The 26,814-nt window shown below is 32.9% G+C and overlaps 5 protein-coding genes across 9 annotated transcripts; 2 read left to right on the top strand and 3 right to left on the bottom strand.

Annotated features, from left to right (window-relative positions):
* The first annotated feature begins 465 nt into the window (after positions 1–465).
* LOC127067937 (uncharacterized) lies at positions 466–7,389 on the top strand. Of its 2 annotated transcripts, XR_007782788.1 has the most exons (11): positions 466–605; positions 2,149–2,613; positions 2,712–3,630; positions 3,710–4,327; positions 4,419–4,734; positions 4,823–4,893; positions 4,969–5,162; positions 5,226–5,353; positions 5,433–5,633; positions 5,857–6,073; positions 6,424–7,389. XR_007782788.1 is itself a non-coding variant. In XM_051003406.1 (10 exons), the coding sequence occupies exons 1-10, from the start codon at positions 521–523 to the stop codon at positions 6,019–6,021; spliced, it is 3,162 nt and encodes a 1,053-aa protein (XP_050859363.1). In that variant the 5' UTR covers positions 466–520; the 3' UTR covers positions 6,022–7,389. The 2 variants fall into 2 exon arrangements, 1 of the variants encoding a protein (XP_050859363.1); XM_051003406.1 differs by having other exon boundaries at positions 5,857–7,389.
* LOC127067939 (protein SERAC1-like) lies at positions 6,488–10,085 on the bottom strand. The gene is made up of 15 exons (XM_051003412.1): positions 9,936–10,085; positions 9,686–9,813; positions 9,345–9,605; positions 9,084–9,211; positions 8,856–8,966; positions 8,658–8,793; positions 8,424–8,567; positions 8,088–8,345; positions 7,801–7,996; positions 7,558–7,722; positions 7,342–7,469; positions 7,102–7,254; positions 6,875–7,021; positions 6,722–6,788; positions 6,488–6,636 (listed from the first exon to the last, which is right to left on the bottom strand). The coding sequence occupies exons 1-15, from the start codon at positions 10,004–10,006 to the stop codon at positions 6,516–6,518; spliced, it is 2,214 nt and encodes a 737-aa protein (XP_050859369.1). The 5' UTR covers positions 10,007–10,085; the 3' UTR covers positions 6,488–6,515.
* On the top strand, positions 9,848–11,993 carry LOC127067944 (DENN domain-containing protein 10-like). Of its 3 annotated transcripts, none has more exons than XM_051003422.1 (6): positions 9,848–9,988; positions 10,454–10,520; positions 10,662–10,858; positions 10,938–11,366; positions 11,438–11,555; positions 11,621–11,993. In XM_051003422.1, the coding sequence occupies exons 2-6, from the start codon at positions 10,463–10,465 to the stop codon at positions 11,890–11,892; spliced, it is 1,074 nt and encodes a 357-aa protein (XP_050859379.1). In that variant the 5' UTR covers positions 9,848–9,988; positions 10,454–10,462; the 3' UTR covers positions 11,893–11,993. The 3 variants fall into 3 exon arrangements, with proteins under 3 accessions (XP_050859379.1, XP_050859380.1, XP_050859378.1); XM_051003423.1 differs by lacking the exon at positions 9,848–9,988 and adding an exon at positions 10,078–10,113; XM_051003421.1 differs by lacking the exon at positions 9,848–9,988 and adding an exon at positions 10,165–10,309.
* LOC127067940 (probable serine/threonine-protein kinase clkA) lies at positions 10,034–22,828 on the bottom strand. Its single transcript, XM_051003413.1, has 14 exons — positions 22,776–22,828; positions 22,459–22,655; positions 22,153–22,357; positions 21,618–22,062; positions 21,338–21,529; positions 20,341–21,230; positions 18,698–20,154; positions 16,404–18,587; positions 16,061–16,328; positions 15,504–15,998; positions 14,902–15,088; positions 13,325–14,836; positions 11,999–13,229; positions 10,034–10,111 (listed from the first exon to the last, which is right to left on the bottom strand). Exons 10-13 carry the CDS (start codon positions 15,538–15,540, stop codon positions 12,941–12,943), a joined length of 2,025 nt encoding a protein of 674 aa, XP_050859370.1. The 5' UTR covers positions 15,541–15,998; positions 16,061–16,328; positions 16,404–18,587; positions 18,698–20,154; positions 20,341–21,230; positions 21,338–21,529; positions 21,618–22,062; positions 22,153–22,357; positions 22,459–22,655; positions 22,776–22,828; the 3' UTR covers positions 10,034–10,111; positions 11,999–12,940.
* Positions 22,829–23,195: 367 nt separating this feature from the next.
* Positions 23,196–25,701, bottom strand: LOC127067941 (nuclear RNA export factor 1-like). Of its 2 annotated transcripts, XM_051003414.1 has the most exons (3): positions 25,247–25,701; positions 23,521–25,166; positions 23,196–23,341 (listed from the first exon to the last, which is right to left on the bottom strand). In XM_051003414.1, exons 2-3 carry the CDS (start codon positions 25,061–25,063, stop codon positions 23,280–23,282), a joined length of 1,605 nt encoding a protein of 534 aa, XP_050859371.1. In that variant the 5' UTR covers positions 25,064–25,166; positions 25,247–25,701; the 3' UTR covers positions 23,196–23,279. The 2 variants fall into 2 exon arrangements, with proteins under 2 accessions (XP_050859371.1, XP_050859372.1); XM_051003415.1 differs by lacking the exon at positions 23,196–23,341 and having other exon boundaries at positions 23,348–25,166; positions 25,247–25,699.
* Positions 25,702–26,814: the final 1,113 nt, after the last annotated feature.

The raw sequence follows: 26,814 nt of genomic DNA, 5'->3' as shown, positions 1-26,814 counted from the left end.
GATATTAGATTAAATTTGATCGATCGAGAAAAGATCGAAAGATCTTACACGTGATCGAGGGAAGCAAGAAAAGAATGAAAGAAAGATAAACAGCGAACAGTAAGAAAGAAAAAAGAAAGAGAGAGAGAGAGAGAGAGGATCTCGTTGGCCTCGAGGCGATCTCTTCTAAGAGGTGCGAGCGACTGGTGGTGATGGTGTGGTAGTCTACGGCGACAAAGTGAAAGTAAGATTTTGCTTTCTACTCGTTTTCTTAGCAGTGAGGGCCGTACCGTGGCCGCGATCGTATGTTTAGAGAACAATGTACGCGTTCGCCGCTACCAATACCTGAGAAAACAACAAAAGAAAAAAAAAGAAAAGAAATTATCTCATTTACGAAATCGAAATTAATAGGCAGGCAAGCTGTGTGACTCTGTTCGCGGCATGTACTTAATCATGAAAGTTACGTTGATTCTACATTGAAAACGGGAGTGAACGAGATCATAGAAAATTGGAAAGATTTTAAGGGATTCGAGTTTGGCGGATGATGAAAATGTCGCACGTAGCAATTCCACCATGCTTGTTCTTCCTCGTTGTCTTCTTTCTTGTCGGCACCTATTGTCAACAAGGTAAGCATATTTTAGAGATCTATGTTTATGGTGTCTTTTATTTTTTATTCAATTACAGATTTTACTGCTATTGTTAAAAAGTTTCGGTTGAATTAGTTTGATCGATCGATCGATCAATTATCTCATTAATTATATAAGTGTATATAGTTATCCTTCGAATAGAATTATAACGGAATATATATATATATATTATATCGTAATCATAAATGGCGTTTTAAGTATGATTCTGTGCTAAGAAATAACTCTCGAAGTTAGGTCCTCTCAAGGTTGGGAAAGTCTTAGCACATGCATTCTTTATGGCGAGTCGGATGAAGAAATGAATAAAGGCAAAGCGTAAACGAGATCTCTAGTAGCGAAAGTAAATGCATTTATATGCGTATACATATGTGCGTTAGGTGAGTGTGAAACATACCGATGAGAGAAAGAGAGAAAGAGAGAGAGAAAGAGGGAATCCATATTCTGCTCAAGAAAACAAAGGGTTCGAGTTCGTGAACACGTTTGGTGCAAGGAACGATCGACGACCGGTCGAAGGACGATCGAAAGGAGAACGGTTACCGTTGTTAACTTATGTATATGTGTGTATCTATATATATATATATATATATATATATATATATATATATATATATATATATTTTCATTCTTTACGCATTGCACGATTCCTCGCTCCTTTTTTGTCTAAACCGTTCCGTTATAATTCAAGTCCCCGATGTCTTCCGAAGTCGTGTTATCAAGTATTCCACTCGCGAGGAAATTAATTTTCTAGTCGACCATCCGAGGGGAAGAAAGTCGAGACAAGCATATTGCATGTGCAATACAGATAATCTACTACTCGATCATGCCCCTTTTCCAATTTCTTCAATAGTTACACGGTTACATAGTTCGATTACGTCTTCTACATTCGCTACGTTCCGCTTTTATTATTTATTCCGACATGCTTATTATTATATATTGTACGTAAGTATAGATATACTATGTAATAATAACTATACAAGGCCATGGAACAATTCCTCCGAGTTACGAAGGCAAACGAGGTTCAATTATATAGGGTGAACCAATTGGAAATTGGTTGCTTCAAGATTTTTCTAGTCGGCTAATCTATTCTATCAGCTACCTATATATAGATCAAATCAATGTTTTCTTTGAAACAAATTAGAGAGTGATCAAGAGAGTTACTTACACGGTTCGTTATTCACGCGTGTATACGCGCAAGCAAGCATTGGAGTTTCTATGCGAGCGTTGAAATCTCCATATCGCTCTCCTTCATTCCATTCTCTGACGCCTATCTTACGAGTAATATGATTGCGTTAGAACGTTTCTAGATTTCATCGAAAGAATCTATTGAAACTCATTCTGATCGATAGCTTACGATTTCGTGAAAAAATACGTATATCGAAATTGTGAAAGAAAATTTTTTCTTGATGAGTCTCCTCGAGAAATTTCATTGGGAGATATTTAAATTTTGATATATACATAGAAAATGTATCACTATCAATAAAATATGTATTATAAACAGATATCTATTATCTCGTTGTACTTTTAGAAACTTCTCAGGCACGATACAAGTTCTCACAACTCATACCGACGAACTCGGTGTATGAACATCGAGAAAGTGATGTACCTTTGGAATGGGGCAAAAAAAATGATACATCATTGTTACTTCGTTCGCTCGAGGAAAATAACGTCATGGATATGTCACGATTGAATTCAAAGGAAAATACAGAAGAAATAGAAGAAGAGGGAGAAGAAGAGGTAGAAGAAGACGATGGCGTAGCTGATGAGTGTGATTACGAAATCAATGCTAAATCGGGAATTCCTTCTGATTATATTAAAGAGCAATCGAAATGCAAGCGACCGATACACGAACATAATCCACTTTCAAATGTCGATGGTCTTCATAATGCTAGGAATCGCGAATACGACGAAGATCATTCGACGAATCAGTACGATTCGTATTATTATTACGAGGATTATGATAACAATAATCGATCGCAATACAAAACCGTAGGTAATGTGGGTTTAGTTTATTATAATGATTCATTGATCGAGTAAAAAAATATTTAAATACCTTCCTTTTCATTCACGTTTTAACTCTTATCTCTGTAGACGCAGAAACCGTCGATTATGCGGACTTTGAAACACACGACGCAACTACCGAAAGATCGGCAGAATTAAATAATCACGAAGATCATCCTTTCATCGACGAAAGACTTTTAAACGAGGACAACGAAGAGGATGATTCGATCTCTACAACGAATACAGATGCTAAAGAAGTGACTTCGATGGAGGGTAGCAACAAAAACTTTGCCTTTATGAATCCACCAAAACTGTCACCGTCATCGGACGATCCTGACGAGTTAGAAAGTTCGATCTTGATCGGTGAAGCTATTGTATCTGTAGTGACAACAAAAAGTGTCGTCAATGGAACGATTTCTATTCCAACGAGCACACCAACGCCAATGACTACTGAACAAGTAGCACCACCACCGTCATTGACCAAAGAAAAATCTATCGATGATCGAATATTAGAAAGTACTACGACTGAGGATTCCAGAGTATTGGCTTTTGTACAAACTAGTCGTAGCATAAATGGTGCACGTTTTCTACCATTTCCGGTGGTAGATCGAGTCGTACGAATAAACAACGATGCTGCGGCCATGACCTCAATAAAAAAGACATTTCCACCTCCAGAATCAACGGAAAGCATCATCGATAAACTTGATAGAGTGCAATCTGAATTATCAAGTGGTTTCCTTGTCGGTGGCTTCAGAACAGCTGGTAATACATTGCAGTTGGATGTTTTAAATGATAGAGATCGTACAACTCGTCGTAAATATGTTACATCTACGAGCGGTAGTAGTACTACTACTAGCAAAACTCCTATTATTAGTAAATTTGTACCTAGAAGGTACAATGACAAGAGGTTTGATCGTACGAATGTTAACAACTCTTCTGAAGGGTTCTTACATGATTCTGATTCCAATGGGATGACTACTAATACGCCACGAGCGAAGATAGCGTTCAAGTTAGAAAATTATATAATTATTTATGTTTTCTCCTATTTCTTTTGTATATTCATTAACGCGATAATTTATATATTTTAGATGGCCTTCTGGAAAAACTACAACGCCATTAAACTCCGATGAAACAAAGTCTACGACTCAGGCCAGCACAGCTGCTACTAAAAAGACCAATACACAAATCATCTTCCAAGATGTCAAATCTTTCCTACCACCTGGTTTTAAATTATCAAAAGAAGATCGACAGGAAATAACAGAACGTAGTGCTTTGAGCGATATTTTAGCAAAATCAAAGGTTGATGTCTCTAAACTTTTGCCGGCTGATTATAACAAAAAAAAGAACAGCGAAATAATACCTGCTAGTGTTGATTCATCGAACTTTACTACAGAAAAAATTTCCATTCAAAATCTTTTTGCCAATTCGAAGTTTGACGTAACTGCATTGTTACCTCGTGATTATACAGAAAAAGCGACGAATTCGTCAGAATCAAAGAATAATGAATCGAGTGATGCTAATAATAATAATAATTCCACTTTAACGGGCACTGAACCGACTACAGCTAAAGCTAGTGGTTTGAAAATTGTATTTCCTAGCAGACCAGGTGGACGGAAACTTGGTCATAAAATTACAACTCCTCAGAGTCATCGAATCGATGGACTTCCTGCAATTACTCCACGTATACAAAAAGGATGGCCAACTAGGTAAACATCAATCAACTTTATTAAATTAAATTAAATTAAAGAATTAAAATGATTTAAATGAGGTATAAAAATAATCACTTTTCATTGTTAGAGCTACCACCGAGTTTACTGGCTGGCCAACTCCATCTACTACTCCAATCTCAATTGAAAAACTCTTGGAAGTCGCAAGAACTGCAACAGATATTTCTGTGAACATGTCGGTCGTCGAAACTACAAGTGCTGTTTCAATAACATCTACGACAACTACGACAACGACTACACCAAGATCAACGACTATTGGAATATGCGAGGAAGAGTGTGAAGTTGCTGGTACTATACGAATAATTGGTAATACTATTTGGGTGCCAGAATTACTCGATCGTAATACTCAAGAATGGCAGCAACTTGCAAACGAGATTGAAAGAGATGTAAATCTTTACTAAATGATCTTTTATGATATATGTCAATATTTTTTTCATAACTTTGACATATTTGTTTTTTCTTTCTATTTTTCAGATGAATTTCGTTTTTTCAAAGTCTACCGTTTTAATGAATTGGTACAAAAAAATAAGAATCGATTCGTTCAGGTACGTAACCATAAATATTGATCCTAAAAAATGCTTAGTTATTGAAATTAATTTTTCCTTTGTCTAATTTTTCAGCCAAGGTAGTATTCTAGTAGACTTTTTCATTGAACTCGTGAACTTACCGCAAAGAATCAACACGCAAGAATTGAAAGTAATATTTCACGATTCTTTGAGAACGTATAATTCGAGTCGTTGGAATGAGACGAAGGGTAAAGGAGACATGAAGTTAGGCGTATTTACGATAGATCCCAAATCTACTGATTTTGTAGGTAAGTGAAATATTATTGTATGATTATTATACAGTTTGTTACGTTGTATTATTTTTTATTTAGTGATACCCAAGGTTCCTTCCTCCAACATAATTGAAAACGAAGATAGATTAATACCTCAGTGGGCAGTTGTTATGATAGTCATCGGTATTGGAGGATTATTATTCATTATTGTATTCGGTGTTTCCGTAGTAAGTTAATTTAATTAATTAATTAATTAATTAGTTATCTTAAAGTTCAAAATAATAGAAACATTTTTTGAAATTTTAGCTGGTCAATCGTCAAAATGGTTCAAAGTTGAAACCCTCTGTATCTACTATTTACGAAGATGGAATTGGAAAAAATATACTGGGAAATTCACATGCAACCTCGTTGAACAGATCTAATGATTATCCGAAGCAAATACATACAATATGGACTGATCCAGATGTCTCATGGAACGATAAATCATTTGAATCGACATCTAATAAGGTATGTCGATGAAATAATTTTTATGTTACACGTAAACATATATGTAACGAGTATTGCCTATCGTCAGGAGTAGACAAATTTAATTCCTATACTTAGTACTAGATGGCGTTTAATAACATGATAATCGATAGTCGATACGAGCAGTCGATAACAGAGAAATTTACACATTTTTCGTAGGGACAATTCTTTAAATAATTTTATCATTTGTTTATACTTTTTACAGGTATTAGTAGACAGATCATTTCAAGAAGGTAAAAAATATAACCTCCACGATAGTTGGCGATCTGAATGGAACGGGTATTATTCTAATCCATCACACGGAAATAATAAATACGGCGGCTATCATCATCATCATCATCAACATCCAGATTATGATACGAATTTTTAAAATTGATAACAATAAACTGTTATCTTTGTAATTTATAAGTTAATTTATTCGTGTAGGTATTTACTTCAGACGATCATTGCCTCTTAAGTAGGTGTAATGGATATGATGCAGTACCCATTAATAAGAAAAAGGATTACGAATTTGTATAGGAAGGACATAAAATTATTAACATTATTTATAAAAAATTAAAAACATTTTTTTTTTTCTTTTGATACGTACTGCAATTATTATCATCGAAAAATAAACTTAAAATATAAAAAATTTGATTTTTCTACTCTAGTCAAAATAATAAATTATTTTAATTTGTAATTATTAAAATAATTTGAAAAGAGGAACGCTTACTTTAAAATAGATAAAATTGTAAAACAAAAAATAACATATTTCTTATTTTCTATTGAATAGACGATACTACTTACGAAAGACATAATCCTGAATACGTACGAAATAATAAAGCATCAGAAGAGAGTAATGAGAGTAAAGATAAGGAACATCATTTATTTTGGCAATAATCTATCTGGCCACGTTAGATTCATGAATATTGAGCTCTTTGTTTCTTTTCGAATTTCTATCTGACGTCTAAGTAAGCATAAGAGCTTTTGATACAAAAACGATCGCCTAGATAACATAAAGAATTATAAAGTACTTTCATCTTTCATAAAACAAAATAAAAATATTATCGAAAAATCTGCGAGAAAATTACCTATTAGCAGGCTTACAGATTGTTAAATGATCCTGTGGAATTTCAAAAAATTCACCTACACCAGGATCTGTGAATGAATAACCTTATGAATAATCTTGTTATACAAGAAATAAAAAAGAAATATTTTCTTAATAATCATCTAAAAAACTTCACCTGCTGAATTAGGAGTGACGAATTGGAATGGAAATTTTAAAGCAGTTACCAGGGTAGATTTTGTTTCACTGAAACTCACGATATTTATAGGATAATTGTTTAACATCTCAATAAAATCTTTGTGCAATCCAAGAAGATGCGGTGACTCTGTGGAATATAAATATAACGTATAAAAATAGTTATGCTTTCTTATAAATATTTATATTGTTTTTAAAATAGTAATTCACCTTCTCGTAATTCCTGCACCTCTATTGATGGCCATATAAGCATTTGTGTTGCTTGCGTTAATGCAGCTATATGCGAACCACGATGTGGAGTACTATAAAATACTATTCCGCGTGTATTTTTGCATATGTTATTCTTATCCCCACTTTTCCATTCTATACAAAGTTATTGATGTATTGTACCGATATATGAAAGCAGCGAAATATTTACTTATTTATTATCGATCTTCTTTAATTACTGACCTTCGACGAGCATTTTTTTAACTAATAAACCACCCATAGAATGACAAACCCATATTATTGGTCGTTTTCCAACATCTGCTATCAATAATTTACTAATATATTCACTACTTCTATCACTGATGGTACTCCTAGAAGAATTAATAAAATAATAAACATTTAAATATAAATGTATATACATGACATTTGTAAAGATATTAAATAATGTTTATCATTTACTTCAAACTTTCTATCGGACATAAAGGAGTCCACATTGATAAATTTGTGTCATAATTAACACCAAGAATTCGAAGATATGGAACATCTCGAGGCAACCAATCCATTGGCCAACATTGTGTTCTACAAATTTTATCATTCTCTAAATCGTTCATGCAAGCATCATCTCTAAAAAATATTGATTTTTTAAATTATTTTATTATCAATAAAGATTTGAAATCATTTACAATATGTATAATGCATTACCCTTTACAAGTAAATGGACCAGTTGATTGATAATTAACATTTACGGGACAATCATCGAGTATCACTTCGTAATCTCTGCCTAATTTTTTCCACGCACGTGTTTGTAAATCATAAGCCAAATCTTTGAAAAATTCTTGGGGATAATCACTGATCAAAGTAGATGTTTGACTATTCTCACGTTTCTTATTAATAGGATCTATAATTATCACATTAAAAAATCGCGCATATTATGTAAAATTAATATAGGATATTTTCTTCGAAATTAATTATTCATGTCAGGCACAAACCTTCGCATTTAGATGTATCATCTTTTATATCTCTTTGTCTCCATGTTATAAAGACTCCACCAAGTAAACCATGCAAAAAGATAACATCTAGTTTTGATGTTGTATCAGTTCTATGCAATGGATGAAGAAGATATACATGTCTATGATATTTGATATGCTTATTTTTATCTATATCTAAGTTTGCTAATGCACATCCTGCAGGTACTGATAATCTTATATCTTTGTTCTTAGACCATGTTACTAATATACTAAACCAACCTAAAAAAAAATCGATGATATTCCATGATTCTCAATGATAAAAGAATAGATATTTTGTTTATTTTAGTAATGTCTAACCTGATCGAAAAAAATCATCTAAATACTCCGTGTGAAGTGATATATTAGAAAGTATATTGGCAAGTATTACGCACATTTCAATATCATTACTGAAGATTTTGTAAATTAACATAAGTATTCGGAGACCATCAGCATTCACAATATCTTAAAAAAAATAGAAATAAAAATCATAAAAACATAGTAAATAAAAAATATATATTACTTAATGACACCAATCTGCCCAATCTCTTATACCTTTACTATATTGTTCAAGAGAGGAATGATGATAAATTGTTTGGACACAGTTTTGAAGTAATTCTTCATTCCATATAATTGCTGGAGGAATTGCTAAACCCATACTTGTTAAATCATGTTCAAACATTAAACCATCCTATGACATATACTTCATTATAGATTTATTATTCTTATTTTATGTTTGAAATTTTTACTTACTCTAAATAAATCTCCAAACTTTTTATGAAGAAACTGAGTAAGACATGGATGTAATTTATTACATAATGAATTTAAATGTAACAACATGTCATGGACTTTCTCAATTATATCCTGTAAAAATAATTTATATTAGGTACTATCTTAAATGTTTATGCAATCTATACATACAAGAGCTATTAGTTTTTTCAGCAACATATGTTAAGCTAATATTATGTACAATTTACATACATGCAACTTATATTCCATATGAAAATAAGGTGGTTTTAAGAAAAAGCGTTGATCAACATTTGGTGTACGTGCAAGAGCAATAGCTGTCCTAGCATCTAACATCTGTGCCATATTTTGATAATGCCAATCTAAAAATTGTTTTCATATTATAAAAATTTTTCTAAACAAAATATGACAGTTTTGTTCATTGTTTGCTGATACTACATAGACAATGCTTTAGAATCTTAACATATATTTATATATTATTTTTTTTTTATTTACCTTCTAAATCATTTAAAGAACATAAAGCTGTAGCAGCTCTTATTCTTTCATGTTCATCACCAAAACGAGCTACATTTAGCAATCTATATGCTAATTTTTGATTTAACATTTTCCATCTGTCTGTTATAATATCAACCATGATAGCTACAATATTAGTTACATTATAACTGAATCTAATTAAGACATTAGTTACATCATGATTAACTGCAGATTGTCTTTCCGATATATATTGATTTTCTTTTTTATGAAATGTGAAAATATCTAAAATTAAATATTATGATATAATAAAAAACAATGACTTATAATAAGCACACTATAAAAATATTATATGAAATTTGTACCTTTGTATTGAGGTTTATCAATATATATGTATGATTTGCGTGTTTGTTCTAAATTAACAATGTCTGTTGTTACAGTGGATCGAAGAATCTGTGATGTTTGTCGTAGTTGATATAAAAACCAACAACCACTATATAAAATATAATTAAAAGTATGATAAAATATGAAAAAAATATGATAAAATAAAATTTTTTTGTTATCTTAACCTTATAACTTTGTTATCTTAACCTATATAAAGTAAAGCAAACATACCCTATGAATACCATGCAAGTACCACTTGACATTAAATAATACAAGCATTTTTTGTAAGTTTTTACACACATTCTACCAAAATTATTATCAAATCTAATATTCGAATATTATCAGAAGATTAAGTGCGATTTAATGGACTTCAGTGTATCGTACGTCATGGATTTTCGTGGTTATACCTGTGTGATAAAACAGACAAATATTTAGTATTTAAAACATATTATATATAAGAAAAAAAATATCAAGATACTATTGCGATTTTAAAATATAAATTTAAAGTCTAATATTAGCCACTCTTTACAATATTATGCTTCTTTCAAAATATATCATTAAACTATTATAGAGTACTATCAAAATTAACCTTAACAATGATATTTGTAAATATAACACTTTATAATTTAGTAATATCAATTGAATGACAGATTAAATTCCATTATGTTCCGCGATGTGTCATTTATTTACGCACATACATATAAGAATATAAATATATAGACGCAATAAAACATGTTATTTTTTTTTAGAGATAATGTATGACTAATTGTCACGATATGGCACCGCTCACGGATTTATTGTCCTGTAGTATAATCGGCAAGTTTAAAATATGTATATACATACATATATATATATATATATATATATATATATATATATATGATATATTTATAAAAAACATATAAATATTTAATACATATTCATTCAAAGTAAATAATTTGGAATGATTATTTTTAGAGAAAGATCATAATGGAGATATACTTTGGACATGGTCATATCCTACAGTCTCAGAATCACAAAAAACTATTGTCAAAAGAAAATGTAATTTAGGACTTGAACATAATTCTCCACAAACATTTATTTGTGCAAGACATGGTCAAACTTGGTTTTATTTACACTGTAGTGAGGTATTTGATTCTGATAGATTACCCAAGGTAAGAAGACAAAGAATATATATATATATATATATTAAAAATATATGATAAAGTAACCAATAGATAACTTTGTTATTAGGTCAAACAATTTGCATTAGTTCTATTTGCAAAAGACTTTAATCCACAAAAGTATGAAGTACTGTCACGTGTCTTTAGTAAAATGTATTGCAAGACAGGAAAACCAACAGAGATTTTACAATTATATCTTTCCGTCTTTACAAAGGGATCATGTTCAACACAAGAAAATGGAACATTTGTGTCTGATGACTTTAGCAGTCGTACAACAACTAATACAAATGTTAGAGAGTTAATAAAAACATTTGAATTAGAAACAATTTTGATATATACTGCTCTCTTGTTAAAAAAAAGGATAGTGATATATCATCATAGTTTAGAACAATTACTTAGATGGATGAAAACTTTTCCTGCTTTAATGAAACATCGTAAAGTTGAGGAAAATTTATATCCATGGATAGAGTTGGTGAATGATGAGCTACTTGATTTGAAGGTATATATGTGTGACAAAAAAGATTTACTGACTTTTTATGATTTAAACATTAAAAATAAATGATTTTGTAGAAGCAGTCATACTATATAGCAGGATGTAGAAACAGTGCAATTTCTTCAAGGACAGATCTATATGATTTATTAGTTAATATACCTGCTAGAGAAATCACTGTTGCTTCACATGCAAAAGGTAGAGAAAAAAGTTTTGTCAGTTTCCTTTTTTGACAAAACTTAACTATAATTTTTGTTTCACAGAAAGCCTCACTATGACAAAAACGCATAAGGAAATAGCATTGTTTATGGTACAATTATGCGAAAATCAAGCTTGTACAGAATCACAAATAATATCCGAGATTAATGAAAAAACAAAAGATTTATTAAATCAATTAACGTCTTTAGCTACCACTGAAACGTCGGATGGAAAAAAAATGGTATCAATTCAGGCATTCAAAGAAAAAGATTTATCACAAGCCGTCGAAAGTTTTTTGATTAACTTAGCTATAGCTGAAAATTTATTCATATTGTAATATATTTTTTGAATCTGAGTTATGCGAAACCGTTACGCAATTGTCCAAATAAAATGAGAATCTTTATGTAGCTTTTAAATGAAATAAATTGTTATAACTTACGTACAAGGTGTATATTTCATTTAGACTGAATAAACAATTCGAAATTGTTATGGTTTCCAGGGAAATCGAAATAAATTAACAAAGACAATTGACACAAACAACACAGTTTTGTTTCGTTCACGTCGAAAACGTACGTTTTAATTGCGCGCTCAAATAAATGTTTTCATAACGCCCGAAGATTTGAAATTTTTTAAAGAGATGGCGCGCTTCAATAGCGCGCGAAAGTTTGAAACTTGTTAAAAACAAATGGCTATGCATACATATCATTTTTTTTTTATAAAGTAACACGTAATTAACGAATCGAGCGCGTGATAGAAGAAGAATAATAACTTTATAATAAAAAAGGATTAATAATATAGTTTTTAATCAAAAACTTGTTACACAAGCATTTTTAGTATACAAGATCTATACGCATACTTCGGCTGTTATGAATGAACTCGTATTTTCTATGAATTCCAAGTATTTTATGCGTATTTCTCTGAATAAACATTCATATATTTACAAAAATATATAAAATATATTAATCTCTAAAACATTTTAAAACAAATATAGAAACGTTTCTTATCATGTAAATATCCGAGTGCAATAATAGTGAACAATTTATATATTTTTTTTTTAATTAAAAATAACTTTCAAATGTTATCGCCTGCTTACTAATATTTCGTAATACTGACAAAGATGATAAACGATAGCGTATCAATCATGGGAATATCAGCGATAATAATTAATTAATAATAGTAAATAAAAGATTCATATTATCGAATCGAAATTGTTAAATGTGATTTACGACTTCCAATCAGTTTTCAATATTGTCTTCCTTTCAATCATCTCTTTTCTAATATGGAAGACACATCAAAAACTGGTTATTTAAATTCTTCAATTAAAAACGCTTCCTAACGACCAACTCCGAAATACTTTTGAAGAGAACTGCTACGAGAAAGTTTGATCAATTTCTCGATAGTTTAGACGATTCCTTGTTCCCAGTGACTTGTTCAAGTTCAAGACCATCATATTCGGGACCTCCAGCATTATCATAATACGCGTAATCATAATCATTTTTTTTTCCTGATTTTGGTCGAGCAGTTGTACTGCTAACGAATCTGGTAGTCGATGTGAAAGGTCTAGCCGATCCGCTGACATATGTGCTACTTCGAGGAGTTGTATTTATTGACGATGGCTTTTGAGTATTACTGCTGAAGCTGTTCGGATTATACGTGGTTGCACTAGCTTGTCTTCTATTTGAGTAGAAAAGAGAAAGTTCGGATAATGTAACTGAATGATGACATCGATAAGAATATTCTAATTGTATAATAAAGACGCGTGAACCTACCTAGGAACTGGTGTCGTAGACCTGGGTGTCTCAGCCAAATGATTTATACTGGCAGGACTGAAACCTATACCTACTGAAGCTCTTCCGAAATCATAATTATCTGTACTAGTCTCAATATAATATTTTCCACTATTCGAGCTCTCATAATTGTTGTACTGCGTTCCCTTTTTTGAGGTTTTTGTATTGTCATAATGTTGAGTAGAAGATTTGATCGTCTGCTCGTTTTTATCGTAATATTGATTGTTATCCGATGATTGTTGACTGTTGTAGCGATCGTTACTTCGAGACACCGATTGAGCCGGACTGTTGTCCGTGTGGACGTACTTCTTCGTTGGTGGACTATAGGTAGTTGGAGCGTAACTGCTTCCTGCATAATTTGTGAAGTGTTTCGAGGTGGTCTGACTTATTTCTGATGTAGTGGAACTATGTCCATTTCTATACTGTTCGCTGGCACTACCATAATTATTGTCATAAATTGTAGCGGCAATAGTTGTTGATTGACGGTATCCTCCATTATTACCGTTAGTGCGTTGAACGTTATAATTTTTCTGATAATTTGTATAATCACTCGCTTGATAATTCGTGCTAGGTAATACAGTGCTGGACTGTGTGAACTGTCCAACATTGTAAGGTTGATATCCGTTTCTGTTGCCATTACCATTGTAATTTGTTGTCCTTAATGTAGTGCTAGGTGTATAAGATCCTGAATTATCCTGATTGTAATTGTTGTTCGTGTTGTAAGTATTGTAAACGGTTGGCCTGGCGGTAGAACTTGGTGGTTGGTAACTGCTGTAAGAATCTTGATAATTCGTGTTGGGTCGATAAGTCGAGGACGCAGTCACGGTATATTTTTGAATATTCTGATTCCTGTTATAGTTCTCTTGGGGTCGAATCGTGGAAGATGAACCGGATGTAGTCGGTCGTTGATTGTAATTGTTATTGTTGTTGTTGTTGTTGTTGTTGTTGTTATTATTGAAAAAATTTCCATTGTAATTATTCTGACTATTATAAGTCGATGGTATTGCCGTGCTTGATACAGGATAATCGTTGGTATTTCCGTTGTAGGGTTGTTTCCTACTCACTTTCCTGACGCCCGTTTTCTTTTTCTCTGTAGTCACTGTTTCGTCTTTGTAAGATCTTTCGTTATCATAATTATCATCTTTATTTGTTCTATGATTATAAAAATTAACTTTGCTGTTACTATTTAAAACTTCTCGATTATTGTTGTTATTGTTGTTGTTGTTGTTGTTATAATTAGCAGAAGAAACTCGATTGAGTGTGTTTGCCGATGATCGTACCGGATCATTGCTTTCACTTCTTTGAAGATTATCTTGGGGTTCATCATCGCTGCGTATCGTATCGTAATGCGGAGACTCCAATCCTGAACCAAGTCTATACAAATCAAAATTATCGCTGGCGTAATAAAGAGTCGCAGCTTCACAATCTACGTCGTACCAATCTGCACACGTTTGACTCTCTTGATCGAAAGCAGTATCATTGGGACACAGGAACCTAAAGAAGATATATAATTTTATTAAAATGTTTTTAAACGAAGATAAAGTGATAGCGGAACTCACTTATAATCTTGAATACTGCCAGCCACAGAAACGCAAACGTGAAAAACTTGGCAATCTGTTTCAGGATCAGCATAATAACTACCAACTATTTTGTTACGACATGTAAAGGCAGTTTCCGGCATGTATTGCTGAGAATATCTCGGTGGAGGTCGTTGAAGAGCCAACGTTGTGCCCCATAATATAATCACTGAAATCCAATGAAAAATTGATGAGTGAACGTGTCAATTTTACAAAGATTACATTGTTAGATACGTATGCTTAAGATTTATGATACGATAGTCTCAACGGATGCAGATGTATCCTTCCACTGTTAGATTTAGAAAACACAAGTATCCAAGCAAGTGCGATAAAGAACACGCACGATCGTGATATTAAACGGCTCGCTAATTTTCCGTCCTCGTTATCAATGGGAACGGAGTTGATACAGTACATCATTTTCATGAAAGTTTTAATTGTTTTTTACAGAACGATGGATCTCAGTATAACATGACAAACTATCGTAATAAATCATAAACCAAATATTCCAGAAATAAAAGTGATGAACGAATTGTCACGAAGAGGAAAATATGAAATCATAAAATATCCCTGTTCTTCGAACGTACCCGGAAGTATAAGAAGACATGGTCCTACAGACTTCATGATCGTCTTCGTAGAACTCGTATAAAGTGAAGATTTTCGCAGTCGAGGATCACCTTCGTGAACGAACTCTTAAAGACGACTGAGGTCTTGCCAAGGGAGTTCTGTGACGGAGATGTGCGCAACTTTCTGAGAGGATGGGATATCAGGGCCCGAGGATGGTAATAGGAGGGGGCCTCAGGTCCAAGAGAGAATGTACGCGTATGTACGTATATAGGGGGGAAGAAGAAGAAGACGTAACGTAGCATTACGTCACATCACGAAGCTCGTCCACTAGGAATAGTAAGAGCAGGGAGCTCATCTGCGCGATCAACGCGCTCATTTTAAATGCGCATTGGTATTCCCTGTAGCAAAATATATTTTTCTCTTTCTCTCTCTTTCTTTCTGTCAGGCCTTAAGCGGATGCTATCGATTTCATCGAGGAATGTCGAGGCTTTCATCGGATAGCGAGAGAGTCGAGTCTGAACCAAGAGATGCAAATGAGTACGATTAAATTTTCTTGGTTCCTTAATGAAAATCTTACGGTACAACTTGCACTTTGAAAGATCTAATTTGGAAGATGCATTTGGACTCATCGGATACGAGATACGGACACATTGTAATTCAGTAGTCTATTCCTCATCGTAATAGAGACACGTCCTTGGCAATTAACATCGTATTAGGCCTCGAAAACTGAAAGACCTCGGGGAATAAGACTCGTGTAGTTTGATTTGTGGTTACGTTCAGTGTCTTGCGAAGATCGAGGTCATGCCATGAGAATTGAAATTTTGCAATCCGATCTGCTACGCATCCTGCAACATACCACCGTCAATCCAACGTAAAGCATTTAAGGCAAGAAGAAATAGATACTCTGATATTTGCGAAACCTTGCTCGACATGCGTTCTCTTCTGCATCTACAAGACTCGATGATACATTTGTCACCTATTTAATCTATTTTTATTTGTCATTCCGTTATCCATTAACCATTAGAGAGATATTGTATCATAGTTACACGCTACTCATAACGGTTAATTAACGAGTAAGAGTATTATATTTTTCAATGACCGTCGCACGCGAGACGTCTATTATGCTTGGGATGAGCTCGACTCGAGGAATCTTCTCAGCCTTGGAGGGCGAAAGTTGTCTCTGAAGCGGGTCCCCCTATCGTAGATGGCACGATATTTGCAGTTACAGGCGTACACGTCTATTTACAGGCATCCACAAGCCTTCTGACTTACACGTACACGTACATAGACAACATAGAAGAAATGTGTGGGTGTAAGGACTTCGATGAAGATTCCTCCAGGTCTTCGTGTCGCGGTATTTGCAAACGAGAATCGCCTTTATGGAGAAAGGAAGGTCTCTTCGATGATCACGAATAGCAGTCGTTAGTTGCCAGACTAGTATTTTTCGTGATTTCCCTCACTGAAAATGTTTCATTCTGGGAAGAAATTATCTTTGTTAAAGACATATTTATATCTGTAAACATTTGCAAATTTAATCGAGTTGTGAAATGTTATGTTAAAATTATTTGGCCGTGACAAATACCAAAGAAACTCTAATCGAATAGTTTGGAGAAAGCTAGTAAGGTCAAAGGTTTCCAAAGTGTCTTTCCGCGATGAAATCTTTACCAATAGGGATAGTCAAGTATAAAATCAACGTCGATCTCCTCGTCTCTCTTTGTTGAACCCACGCTCTTCTTCTTGTCCAAGATATTGTTCTATTCATCAATAAGATATTGATTGAGAGAGAAATTGGCTATTATTTCTTTCTTCTTCGTGTATTCATTTTCTTTCTTTTTTCTTTCTCTTCTTTTTTTCTTCTTGCTTTCAGCATCAACCAAGCAACGGATGCTTGGCTCTGATGTCCCCAACAAAGTTTCTTGCTCAAGCGGATGCTAAAAAGGTGCTAAACGTATGCGAAATACATCGTACTTCCGTCAATTAATTTCGATTCCAGATATATCTATACATATCTCTCAGTCTTGGACCATCGTTTAATATACAAGTGGAATGTGGTCATTCGTATTTCCTATATCTTTCTCTGTCTTTTTCCTTGGCGCATCATCCATTGATACGGTGAAAGTGCAAGATTTTTCTTGGCCTTCTCTGTCCCATTCGGACTACTGCAGTAAGATTTCTTTTCTCGAAGAGAAAAGGACAATTTTACGGAGATAAATATAGAGGCGTGGTACAACGCATACTTTGCATAATGTATTCGAGTGTATACAAGTAAAGAAATCTTTTACACAAGAACAATAAATTGGGATCTTACGATCCTGACCTACGTGACTGGTACATCACATATATGGCGCTTTAATGATCTTAGTCGTTACAGTCACGTTGCTGGAGAAAGCATGAAGAAATTCTTTAAATCTTCTTATTATATATATCCTCGATCAGACGATTTATGTCATTTCCGGTTTTCCTTTAATCGGCCCATAGATTTTAACTCTGTCGTATGTTTTATATTATATTACTTATATAGAATCAAACTCTAATGAGATTGAATAATACATTATTCAATAAACCTAGAGAGAATAAATTTTCTATTATTTTCATTTGAAGCGATCTTCTCACATATAATGTTTCATGGGAAACCAGCTTACTCGACGATGAATATAACATTTTCTTTTAAATAATATATGTTATTTAAATTAAAGAATGTTCACAAGTCTGTACCAGCTAGCGAAGAAGCACTGTTGGCAAAACGAACCGATAAATTCATGAAAGAGAGAAGAGCGATTCTAAAAGGAGATCGTTGTTACATGGTGGTGGTGATGGAGGAGGAGGAGGGAGAGCGGATGAAGAGGGTTTCTTCTCGTTTCCACCATGTGAGAAAGTGAAAGCAAGAGCCGAGCGTACAGCAAAGACGAGACGAGATACACCATGCCGTCTTCGAGCAGGAGCACGATCCAACGTGAGTCTCGTTCGTCCTGAATCAGAATATAATCGGAGATCGTTCAACCTTTTTTTTTCCTTTGTTCGTGACATTCGTTATTTGCATTTCATTATTTTTTACTTCCATTTTGTTTTTGTACTTATCACGTACCCATCTATTTTGATTTCATCTGAAAATGAACTGTGTTATTGGATATTGACAAAGATTACAGATAATGCCAGAATTCCAAAGAAATAAATAAAAATAATATGACATTATCTTGATAGCTAGTTTCAATACCTTCTAAAGAAAATGAAAGTACCAAAGGCTATGAAGGTATACGCGACTATAGTCCTTGATCCTTTGCAATTATTAGATCAACGTACAAATAAAGATCTATTCCTCATCATCATCATCGTCATCATCATCATCATCATCATCATCAACGATCGTCTCATTCTAGATCCATCTTTCTGAAAATAGAGTTTGCCTTGAAGTAGAGCCATCGGCTGCGCTCACCGAGACTATCGTTGTGATCTCGTTCATCACGAATCGCAAGGTCTCTTCTTGTTAATAAAAGGAGAAATAGAAAAGGAAAAAAATAAAACTGGAATTATTATACCGTCAGAAGAGATTTCGTAATGTCCTGTCAAATGTAGAGAGATCGTTAAAAAAGAAAAAAAAGAAGAAGAAGAAGAAGAAAGAAAGAAAGAAAGAAAGAAAGAAAGAAAAAATACTCGGATATTTAAGATAGTCGGCGGAGTCGAAAGCTTTCCACGGTCTATGCTCTGACGATTGAGAGTGAGCGTGTGCTCGACCGTGAAACAAGGGGTGCTTAATTAAAAATCGTAATGGAGTGTTAACTCGGTGTATTCGATTTCTCTATTCTAGAAGGTGATCGTCCTTTCGTCTTGGTCCATAAACTTAGCGAGTATATACTTGAAGCAATTCTAGCGTGGAAACAAAACGTATTAGATTAAAAATATTAAATTTATAGAGATAAGGAAAAAAATTATTTTATAAACGATTATTATTATTTTAATGAGGAAGTAAACGTAGAAGAACGTTTATATGCTTCATTGAATATGAATCCTCCTACTCGATACTCGTTTTCTCCTTCATTGATTCCAAACAACGAGACATTGATCTTTTTATCTGTCATATAGATCGACATTCTATACTAATATTTTCTATGTATGCTGCGATTACATTTCTTGATTTATTAATCGTAAGTCAACACAAAGATGCTGTATACGATATTAGATAGATAGATGGATACATACAACTTTCCCTCTCACGATGTCTCCTTCTTGAAGTTTTAGACAAAACATAAAACTCCTCGATGTATAGTGAATTTATGTTTGTTAGATCTTCGTATTAAATTATATAATATATAACGAATCTGTCAGTATAATGAGATGGGTTTTCTCGAAAACATTACATATCTATCGAGAGAATATTATTATAAACATTATTTTCATATTTATTCACTAATTATATGCATTGATCTATGTATCTATATATGTATCACACGTTTTGAAAATTTATCTTCGATACTGTTCCTTCAAGGAGAAAAGTTGAAAGGGTTACGACCTGCACGTGCAATTCCCGTGAGAGTTTTTTTTTGTTACCAAAGGACCGGATGTATAGGTGAGTCTTCAGAGGTGGGGTCAAGAGGGACGTGCGTGTTTAATTAGCCGTGTGCCTTCAAGATAACAATGCCATGAACGGATTACGTGCTTATTCATTGTACCTTCCTGTAGATGATTATAATATCGTTAGTCGATATTCAAAAAAAATATAATTAAATAATTAAATGTAATTATTAATTATATTCATTAATCAATGTTAATTTATAGAATTGTTTCTCAACGAGATTACAATTAACATTATTATAAAAAGAAATTAATTATGAATTATCGATATAAATTAAACTGTTATACTTCCAACTAATTGCGAAGAAAGTATAATTCAATGCAGCAGACAATTAACTTCAGCTAAGTAAGGTGCAAACGATGGAATCGTTCGGAAAGCTAATGATACGATTCATTCGTTTACGTTCTGCTCTTACGGTTTCCTCCTACGGCTAGCAAAGGATAATTTTCATAATTAACGTCAGCAGCTACGAATTTACACGATTATTATTCGCCACTGTTTTGCTCGAGTAATACGAGAGAATTTGAAGAAGAAAAATAATGTAAATATAGTAGTACCATAAAATAAGGAATTTCTTGCACAATCGAGAGATTAGAAATCACCATTCGTCTAAAGATCAGCATCCTGAATAGGTCCATATACATAGGGTGTTCCGTTTGTCTTTTGATCATCTCAAATATATCTACGAACTTTAACAATGTTAGCAATTATTTTTATAAAAAGAAAACGACTCGACACAAGTTTTTACATCACAATTTGTATATCTATCTCTTACAGTTTCTTGTGATATTAGCTTTTAAAGGATCAAGTCTAATACAAGACACCCTGTATACATATATTGTACAACGAAATCGGTGCAGATTCGCTCTTATTAATCGTCAATGGTGCGGTCTATCGAAGATGCGGATTTTAAGCGGCCAGGAGAGTACACGTGCGCTATGCACGTGCCAACTTTGAAGGGGTCGAAATGGAAATTTATCGTACTCTTTCAGGAGCAGATAGGGAGTCTTGCGCTAATGCACTTTGCGTAATAGGCCGTCTTTAATTCCAGTAGAAAATATCACGTTCTGATACTTCTTACGGTGTCGGTGTATAAATAATACAAAATAATACATTTCATTTTCGTTGTGCAATATTTTTTGTCGAAACTAGTTCGTTCTAGTAGGCATCGATCAACCTGTTGATCAGTGTGAATCAATTTAATATTATTATTGTTTAAATGTAATGTCCAAGAAAAGAAAGAAAAAATAAAAGACGAAGAAGAAGATATCGCACGATACTTACTGAATTGAGTTCCTTTTCTAGACGTGGGAATTGGTGCGCGAGTTGCTTAAATTGTTCGGTCGATTTTCTCACAGGAAGAACAATTCGATATGTCGGTGGAAGAAAAATGTGTCAGGACAAACGAAAGCCAGTGTAATTTGTGCGGATTTTGCCAGTCATTACGGTACTATATCATTTATCGTGCGCGGAATCCTATAACAACAGTTTAGATATTGCGAATAAGAGAAGTCGTAGGACTCCTGACAATGAGTTATCCCGTGGTACGAATGTGTCGTTGTACCTTAGAATGTGGCACAAGGATGAACCAGCCAGTGAAGCGAATCCTTCTCGTTTCTATATATAAGATTGATCTTCGTATAAGATCTTATACGCTGTAACGTAAAGATCTTAAAGAGTAACATAATTGTAATTTTTTGTTTCCATATATCGTCACTCGTATCAATCTTTTTCCTCTTTTAGGTACAGAATGATCGTAAGAGAGGTAGACAAAAAAAGGGGGTTCCCTGTGGATTCACGCGATTTGTTTAATGTCTACCTTACAAGCCACGTATTATTATTTTAATTGCTCCCACGACTTGGTTCCCCAGGTGTTGCATCACGCGTGAACACATTTCACTTTTTAACTTGTACTTTCATTCTTCATTAGCCGAATCATCGTCAACGTTAATAAACGTTTCCTTTTCCATTTTTGGGTGATATTCAGAGATTGTAGTTATCAGAGGTACCTAACAGTTAATAATTATTTATAATAATATGCTTTGTTTCTTTCTGTTTTGGCCTATTCTTTCAAATTGTTTTTTGAAAGTCTTACTAACACACGAAATTTCCATAGATCCTTGGTAATTTTACTTTCACTGATGCGTTATCTATTCCAACCATCTCCGAAGTATCTTTCTAACATGTATACCTCTTATATGTGTGCTCGATGATGTAGTCTCCTCCGTGAGAATCTTACGAATCTTCTTAGAACTTATTCATGATAAAGTATTTTTTTAAATAATATACTTCATCAATCGGACTCTATGTACATTGTATATAAATCTTGTATTAGCAAATTGTATTACAAATTAGAGAAATGAATGTTGAAAGAATTTATTGAATAACATGTATTGTGTAGCTACCTTTGTATACTATGTATCCTCGTAACAACTAGAATCTCTTCTATTCAGTCTCTATGATCGCGTAACACGTGCAATATGCATCCGAACGCTTTTCAATCTTGAACGCTGAAGTCTTTCGTTGTATACGATAGAACAAGGAAATCTTCCCCCTTTACGCAACAGGAAATGCTTCTCGCGTCTTTGAGAAAATAAGAAATCTACCACATACGATATACAAAGAAATAGAAAGTATTAATAGAAAGTTTTAAAAATGTCCTACAAATTTCCTAGAGCAATTCGTAATCGTTTGTTTCGAGTTAATTTTTTTGCTGACATACATAAATGTGACACGACACATCTTCGTCATGGTTTGTTTCATCTCTTTCTAAATAATCCATATATCATAAGTTCTACTCATATTTTACTGCTTTCATTTATGTGTCATATAATGATTTTTTCAAAACTGAAAATTTCATCCGATTAAAATTAAGAATGTTGATTTATATTAAGTGAACTTATTAATTTTTAAATGATTAACGATTATCTGTTTGATCGGTAAAACAAAAAGTTACTTTTGCCGACTATTCTTAGTCGTGTTGGTAAGTCAGAGGACTACGGGATATCTCGTGATCGGTCGGTAAAGATGGTTACGTGCTCGAAAGGATGCAAATAGTGCAATCATCTAGACGAGTCGATAAATCAAAGTCTTTTCAGATGTTAGTGCTACATTTGATAATATATTGGAGGACATCTTTTATGGTAAATTTGCGTCTATAGGAATTCCGTAAATAATATATCATTTACGAGCCATTAAATAGATTCAACGTATTTAACAAACAAAATTATGTTGTTGGTAACAGCGTACGACATTTAGGAGCACTCGTAAGATAAAACAGGACAGTTCCTACAACATGAAAAATTAAATTTAATTTGAAATTTAGAAGAATATTTTGTTACAAATATGTAAATAATTTTACAAAAATATAATAAATTGTATTATATATAAAATATATAAAAATATATGTTTTCATAAGCGAAAATTAATATATTATATTTTGAAAGCTTCTTGTGGTACAGCATTACTTTTTAAATCCTTCATAAAATTTTGAATACTTTTTCGCATATCCCAGTTTGCCTCTTTCAAATACGTTTTACACCAATCTTTGGTTAATTTAGTTATTTGTCCAAATTTCGTAATCATTTCAAATTTCTCTGTTGAGCTAAAACATACTGGTGTAAAATCCTCACTAGCTACCGTACTATCTATATTAATTAAAGATTTATTATCTGGAGCATCACCAATATTATACTGATCATTTATAATATTATACTCATTGTCAGGATTAAATGATAAAATAAAAGTTCTATTAAATGATAGAACTTGAGCATCGCTGCTCTTATTCTTAAATAATCCAGAAATGGATATCGCTATACATTCATTGTCATCATACATCAAATCATACTGAAATGAATTTTTATCATGATAAGTCTTTGGTAATATTTTTAGAGCATTTAATATATTATCTTCTCCATAATATAAAAATTTATCCCTTTTATTAGGATCTGTTATCTTTAAAATATTTCTACTTGTAGTAAATTGCACTAATTTTTTTCTATGAGCAATAGAAAATGGAATACTGAAACTGAAAGAGTAAAAAGCATGTTTATCATATAGTCCTCTCAAAACCATTCTATCTCCTTGATCATATAAATTGAAAAAATGTGTAACAAATTGATATACAAGTTCCTGTTTTGTACTATCTTTGAAGTAATTATTATACATTAGTGGCATATCAGGAACAGATATAGATACACCATCTAACTGAATTATATGTGGGCAATATGTCTTCACAGAATTTATATATTGTTTTGCACTAGAATAATTTTCACATAGAGGATTACCATCCAACCAAAGTTTCACAATTGTAAAATTTTTTAAGGCCCCAAGGTCTTTCATATTCATTATGCTATTGTACCTTAAATCTATATATTTTAAAGAGATTAAATCTAAAGATTGCATTGCATCCAACGTATATAATTCATTATGCTTTAAATTCAAATGTTCAAACGTAGCTACTGCATTCTTTGCTACGTTTAATACATGTTCCAAATTTGTCATTTGAGACAAAGGACAATAAATAGTTTTAGACAAATCTAAATCCTTATGAAATGCTTCCAAATCTAATGATTTTGTATTAGAATCATACCTTCTTGTCAAAGTAGTTAGAAGAAGTGGTTGAATATTAACATTTAAATCATGGACCGAGGCAAAACCCAACACTATTGTCAATATCAAAGGATTACCATGTGGATTTTTAATAATTAAACTAGATCTGCATAGCTTTTCTATAGCAGGGCCACAATTGTTAGCTATAAAATATGAGTCTTCGCCACGCACTTGATATTTCACTGGTAACAAATGTACAGGCTCTATAGAATTTAATATAGCTTTCAATACTTCTTCCTTGTTATATTCAGCACCTCTAATAACTTTGAACTCGTGCCACAAATTTGGATTTTCCATTAGCAGCCGTTCTTGAAACGTAGAATTTTGACCCATGGTTAATTTAATAGCCACAGAAGAATCTAGAGTACGAGTACGTGAACATCCCAAATTTCTTTGCATATTGCTTGATTTCTTGTCAAATCAATAGCATAATATTATTATTTTTTTCGATAGTGATACATAAAACTGTTGATCCCGTTTACAATTTTTTTTGAAAAAATACCTGTGAAAAAAGTATTTCTTATTCACTGCATATAAACTTTTCTAACCTACGTGAACTGTACAATATAACGATATATTTACCAATGAGATCCTAATTCAATTTATAATTCTAATTATCTTTTTTTTAACCATTTTTTTATAACAATTTATAACTTTTTATTTTAAGATATTTTTTTTTGAACAAGCATGTCGAATCAGTCAATAACACCATCCCGTAACAACATAATCAGTATAATAGAATCATATTGCAATACTTCTATTTGAATGTACAATATACTATTAAAGCAGAAGATATTGACACAAACATTATCGAGGATAAAAATTAATAAATGTTTTGCTAATAATGTTAATCGAATGTTAAAAAAAAAAAAAGAAGAGAAGTAATACTTGTTCGTATTATAATGACGATCCAATCAGATTTCGTATTATTCGATTAATTTCGATCGACCAATCACCATCGCTCACTAAAGGAAGTGGCAATTAATTTCGATATTATTGCGATTATCGAAATCTCGAAATAGCAAGATCAGTTCCGTCGCGTCCTGACTGAGTCCAGATTCGAAATAAAATCGTCGCGGAAAAGTTTGTGTAAATGAAGAACATTAATATTATTGTGGTAAGTAAAATAATCTTTTGAAAAGTTACGCCGTCACTTTTTTTCGATGTTAGCATAACAAACTAATTATTACTGCATTTAGTACATAAAATTTATCTGCGTTCAATTCCGTCACTTTTGTCGGGGGTCTCTGAAGCAACGATTTTAAGAATTTTCTTCTGTATTTGATTTCAGCGTCATTATTTTCGTCGTTTGGTTATCATCGCGATAAAAAAGGAATTCTCCTATATCTACGATCTACGACCCGTAGTTCGATTTTACTTCGAGTGTCATCATAACCGTCTACCTACGTACAACTGCAAAAAATGTAAGTAACTTATTTCTTTTAATATTCTTTTGAACATAGATATGATAGTTTCGTACTTAGGATAGACCGTTGATCGTTTCGCGTTATACGTATATACGTATATCTATAGATGTGTGTATATATATATGTGTATGTATGTGATGTGTATATGTGGTATATATGTACATATACATACATACATCACATACATGTATATATATATATATATACACACACACGCACGCACATATACTCAACGTGCTGCAATACGACGATACGAAGCGCATTATAGCAATTCAATAATAAATTGTAGAACGTTCGGTCCGTTGTATTATGCGCGGGTAATCACAGTAATAAGCAGTTCTAAAAGTAACGTAAGTACGTTGTAGGTAGTAACGAATAAGCCGTAATCTCGGAGGATGCTCTCTCTTGCCTTCTCGACGCATCGATTCAACAACGCTCGATGCTAGAACGAAGAGAAAGCGAGAGAGAGAGAGAGAGAGAGAGAGAGAGAGAGAGAGAGAGAAAATATAGTGAAAGATCCATGGGCGTCGTACGTAAACGCGATTATTCTCGATCGATTTATAACTTTATACGTTTTCTTCCATCTTTTAACAATGGCGCAGATCTCTACCTTATCCGAGTGTTCTCATATATACATAAGCATTTTCGATTATCGAAATCTATGGAATTAATTAACCGCGCCATCTGTGGTTGCTCATTGAAAAGTAAAGTTCATCATATGAT

Source organism: Vespula vulgaris, chromosome 12 (genome assembly GCF_905475345.1).
Source record: "Vespula vulgaris chromosome 12, iyVesVulg1.1, whole genome shotgun sequence".
Classification (NCBI taxonomy): Eukaryota; Metazoa; Arthropoda; class Insecta; order Hymenoptera; family Vespidae; genus Vespula; species Vespula vulgaris.
This window is presented reverse-complemented; position numbering and strand designations above follow the sequence as displayed.